Source organism: Glycine max, chromosome 11 (assembly GCF_000004515.6).
Source record: "Glycine max cultivar Williams 82 chromosome 11, Glycine_max_v4.0, whole genome shotgun sequence".
In the NCBI taxonomy this organism is placed as follows: Eukaryota; Viridiplantae; Streptophyta; class Magnoliopsida; order Fabales; family Fabaceae; genus Glycine; species Glycine max.
In genome coordinates, this window is record NC_038247.2 from 19,576,642 (window position 1) to 19,582,117 (window position 5,476).

Consider the following 5,476-nt stretch of genomic DNA (forward strand, 5'->3'; position numbering starts at 1 on the left):
TCATTAATAAATTCTATGTACTATTTGTCGAGTGTGATATTCCAATAAATATGTACTATTTTAATCTATTTCAATTAAAAATATATAATTTAACTATTTAAATTATTATTTCATTTACGACACACTACACCACTCACAACATAAACAATATTTAGTATCATTTCACCTTAGAATGTTTTTTAGAAGTCTATAGATGAAACTTGTTTTTTTGCCAAAGTCATTGGTCAGTAATGCAATTACACCAAAAAAAAACTTAGACGGAAATAAAATCTAGTCACAAAATAAGTCCAACTTCCAAAATAATTCTGAATTTTCTAATTGCATTTGCTTCAACATAGGAATTCCTTCACATATTTCATGCAAAAGAAGACATAATGTTAAGTGTCACTAAACAAGTCATATTTGTTAAAACATAATTTGTTATATAAAATGAAAGATATAAATGTAAAGCATAATTATACAACATCAACATACTTGTCATGATATCAAACGTACCTGTAATTTGACATCAAGGCATAAAAGATAAGATGTAATCCTCTTTCTCATCCAATGGAAGAGCTTTTATAATCGCAAACTTAATGGGATTTTCTGTCAACCAATCAATTGCTCTATGTCTAAGTGCACCATTAAAATTAGGTATATTATCTAGCTCACTCACCACTTCATGTACCACTTCTTGAGCTTCTTTTATCTCCATCTTTTTTTTGTTCTCCATCTTCTTCTTAGTCACTTCAACAAATTCTTTCAATGACTCGGCTACTTCTTTCATTGAGGAAATCATCCCTTCTTTCTCTCCACTCTTACTTGGGCGAATGTTTTTTCTTGTGACAGAATTTGATCCCTCTAAGTCAAAACTCACACTATGAATTGCTTCCTCTTCATTTGTTTCTTTGCTCATGATATCATCTGCATCTAATGCATTTTCTGCTCCGAGTCCAGTAGCTCTATTCTTTGCACATAGGTCAACAATATCATCCCAATTAGGAATGACTTTGAATCGAAATCGTTTGGCCTCTTCATGTGACTTGAAAAAAATAGAAACATGTTAATAACAACACAAATAATAACTACTATTGAATAAAATTAAAAGATAATTGGCTACCTTAACATATTCATTCCATGCAATTTCATTTTCAATGGTAATCATGTACTTTGTGCTATCCCAGTCAAATCCACTTTGACTAAGAATGTCACTCACAATTCCATACCATGTTCTCCAAAGCTTAAAACGATTCTTAACATTATCTGCCATGAGGTGAACTCCAAAATGCTTGGACAAAATTTGAGCTGCAGTACTATATGCTACTGCTTTCCAATTTCCATCACCTTTATTGCCCAAATTTCTTTGATCTTTAAGCACATCAGCTAGCACACGCTCCATTTCCAAGTTCCATGCGAAGTAACTTCTTGTGTCCTCACTAGACATCTTTCTTTTTCCACTTGACTTGTTCTTCATATTGCTTGATTCCATTTCTCTAGACAAAAAAAATAATCTCACATATATAATTACATATATATAAAGGTGAGACATGTCAAATTAGCATTCTACGAAAGTATAAAATTAACTACACATAAAAAGAAAACAAAATCCAAAGTATTATGAAATACAAAAATCCAAAGTATCACACATACATGAGTATAGAGTCAATTACACATAAGAAACAAAATCCAAATCCACTAAAAACATCTCCCTAATCAAAGTTTCTTCTTATTTGATAGGTGGCAAACATATTCATTTCTAAAGTATCACGAAATCTTGTCCATTCCTCAGTTGCTTGGATAGTTATGACTTCATCTCCAATATTATTTGTGACTCTTTCCATTTGTTGATTGATTAACTCATTGTCAACAACAGATAAAAGTTCCAAGTCTTGGGCTTCTAAAATTGGATCACTATGTTGTTCATCTCTTATGAAATTATGTAGCATGAAACAAGCATTAATAATTCTTATTTGTGTTTTTATATAAAAAACAGAAGGAGTTCTTAATATACTCCATCTTTTCTTCAATACCCCAAATGACCTTTCAATAACATTCCTTGCACTTGCATGACGAAGATTAAATAACTCCTTATAGTTTTGAGGAGTGTTTCCGATCCACTCATTAAGATGATATCTAGTCCCTCGATAAGGTGCTAAAAATCCAGGGCCATTTGTATACCCCGCATCCACAAGAAAATATTTACCTACAATGGTTAAAAAAATATTATATATAAAAATATGCATATTTCTTTTATATGTTAAATAAAGTTTCATCATTTCATGATATTACCATTTCGTATATGGAGACAATTTTGATGACGCAAAGCATCTCGCAATACTCGAGAATCTCCTGCTGACCCTTCCCACCCGGGCAACACATATATAAACCTTAAATCTGGACCACAAACTCCTAAAACATTTGTAGAGATATCACATTTTCTATTATGATATCTAGGTCTATCTTCTGCAGAAACTGTTACTGGAATATGTATCCCATCAAGTGCTCAAATCGAATTCTACAAACATTTGAAAATAAAAAATAAGTCACAATCACTTAAAGTACCTTATAATTACTAACAAATGACAAACTTACCTTAAACCATCTCCATTTGTTTTCCACCGAGCCCTCTATATTATACTCATGGAACTTCAAATATTCTTTGCTTACTTTCATTATAGCTCGCAGGACATTCTTGAATTGCCTACTAATTGTTTCCATGGATCTACAATAACTAAAGTGCACAACTTTATACTTTAGGTTGTGAGCAAGGATATGCAAAAACATTGCCACAACTTCATCTATAGGAACTTTTTTTGTTTTTACCAATTGCCCTTTCTCTTGTAAAATTCTACAAAGCTTAAAAAATGCCTTTTTACTGACCCTTAATTGTTCAATGCAATCAGTTTCTGTTCCCCTGTATAGACGATTGAGGAAACTATGCCTTTCTAATTCCAAATTTTGAGCAGGTTCCTTAACAAAGTACTTGTCATGATACCAAGTCAGTGCACCCAAAAGCATAGTGACAAAACTAACAATAATGAAAAATACTTGTTCAAGTTCTTCTTCCTCCTCTTCATCTCTTCTACGTTTTCTTGAAGCAGCCGAAGCATCAACTATACTACTTTCCATTTCTTGACTATCCACACTATATAACTAAAAGAAAAGTAATATAATAACAAATGATGTTATTAACTTTAATAAACTATTCACAAAAGCTCTATGACAAAGAAAGAAAAAAAGAAAATAACAAATAGTATATATAATGCATAAAATTATGGGTAGTTTTCTTTCCCTTACCTATGAGGCACAACAAAATTTGTATTGAAATCCTAGTGGAACAACAAATTTATTATACATTAAAAAAATCCTAGTGTTGACAAGTTTATTATACATTAACTTTTTTATAAAGACAAGCAGCATGGTTATTAAGTTTCAGCGGTAGTTTATTAAGTTTATTATACACATGACAGTCTGATTTTGTTAACTTTTCCTTGTAAGTTGAAAAATTTGATTGAATGAAAGGTTTTAAAACAGCTTCGTAATTATAATTTCAGCTATAACGTCAAGGTTTTTGGATTTTTTTATTTATTTATATTAAGAAAACAAAATGTATCTACAATTTCTCACTTACAATGTCAAAAATCGCGACAAAATGATGATCACAATTGAAAACCTTAGTTATATGCCATGTGGAGATTTAAGCAAATTATAAACACACTCATGACCCACCAATAATTTCTCATCAGCTTGGTTCTGATCTCAGGGTAGAAGTCAAAGTCAAATCTATTTTTTTTCAATTTAAAAATAAACCAGTTGGGTTTCGTGAGTTGTCCTACAACTTGTTTATTGGTTGACTAAGATTGCATACCACCGGCTGGTTCAATGTCTCTAATAAACAACCACATTTTGAATATGTATCACAAAGAAATTGACTAAGACCATAGACACATAATGGTCTAAAACTTCCTAATAATTTTTCCTAGCTATGTAGATCAAAATTTAGGGTGAACAAATGCTGGTCTATAAGCACATTCCAAATGGCACTTTGATGGATAGTCTCTCGGGTACTTTCAATTCCTTCACTACTCTGTTACCATGCATGCTAACAAAAACTAAAAAATTAACTATTGACATTTACCCGATAAAAAAAACATACATACTGTATCAGACTCAAATATATAAATAAATAGGGATGGAGTGAAGAGAATTTTTTTTCTGTAAATTTATACAATCTCATTTCTCTTGACTATTAACAAGCAAACCTCTTATATGCCCATTTCATTGTAAATCACCACAATTGTTCTTAATACTAAGATGGTTTAACATTCAGTTGTCAATTATAAGCCCCATATCTATTTACCAGATCAGTATACTAAAATGGACCTGTTAAGATCTTGATTTAAATACAAACTTGTAGATGAATAACAATGGACATACTGTTGAGATTTTAATACAATCTCATTTCTCTTGTCAATTATTCTTTCCTAAACTAAAGATATCAAACATATTCTCAATAGTTAGAAATACAAAGTAATGGCTTCTTCTTCATGAACTTGCTGACCCACCTATCATAACTTATTAAATAGCATTAGGTGCAGCCAGGGGTCTGGCCTATTTTCATGAACTTGCTGACCCACCTATCATAACTTATTAAATACTATTCTATTACCAGCAAGAGCTTTTACAAAGAGTATGGGCAATCTTCTAACACTTTTTCCCAACTAGACTTTGAACCCTCTCTTCCAACACAATAAGTCCTTTACCCTTCTTCCATCAACATTAATTTAACATTAACATGAAATAAAACGAACCCCACTTATTACAAATAAAAAATATATTCTTAATCATAGATTTAAATATAAAAAACTTCCCCTAAACTGCTTAATATCTTTCACTGTTTCTTCAACTAACAGATCCCAAAAGCTACATCTCTCTCAAAAAACTGGATGATTTATTGCCCCTAAAACAAAGTTTCAAAATGTATAATTTTCGGTTTTGGTTGGTTTCTGATTTGTGATGGAGATCATCTCTGAATTATGATATTTCTGAAATAGATAAATTCTTCTTCCTCCATGCTTTCTTTCAAAGGGAGTCCATACTGGATGGCACCCGAGGTAAAGTATTTTTTCCTTTCTTTTTCACATCTTGTAATTACTTTTGAACAAGAACATCCTTATCTCTTCCACTGTAAGTTTTAATGTATCCCGACGTTTGCTTTCTTAGGTTGTAATGAATACAAATGGCTATAGTCTTCCTGTTGATATATGGAGTTTGGGATGCACAATTCTTGAAATGGCAACATCAAAGCCTCCTTGGAATCAGTATGAAGGGGTATGATTTTGGATATTTAGAACTAGCATGTATTTGCATATTTGCTAGGAGCCTATTTGAAGAGTATGAAGGACCAACATTGTTTTTTCAATGCCTGTATTCACCAGGTAGCTGCAATATTTAAAATTGGTAACAACAGAGATATGCCTGAAATTCCTGAGAT

At 31.6% G+C, this 5,476-nt stretch overlaps 1 protein-coding gene and 1 long non-coding RNA gene across 2 annotated transcripts; one reads left to right on the forward strand and one right to left on the reverse strand.

Moving 5' to 3' along the window:
* Positions 1 to 508: 508 nt before the first annotated feature.
* On the reverse strand, positions 509 to 1,471 carry LOC112998348 (uncharacterized). Its single transcript, XM_026124301.1, has 2 exons — positions 1,103 to 1,471; positions 509 to 1,024 (listed from the first exon to the last, which is right to left on the reverse strand). The coding sequence occupies exons 1-2, from the start codon at positions 1,469 to 1,471 to the stop codon at positions 509 to 511; spliced, it is 885 nt and encodes a 294-aa protein (XP_025980086.1).
* A 3,559-nt stretch (positions 1,472 to 5,030) lies between these two features.
* Positions 5,031 to 5,476, forward strand: LOC102667940 (uncharacterized). The gene is made up of 3 exons (XR_416857.3): positions 5,031 to 5,096; positions 5,206 to 5,313; positions 5,421 to 5,476. It is a non-coding gene; the product is annotated as an uncharacterized lncRNA (long non-coding RNA).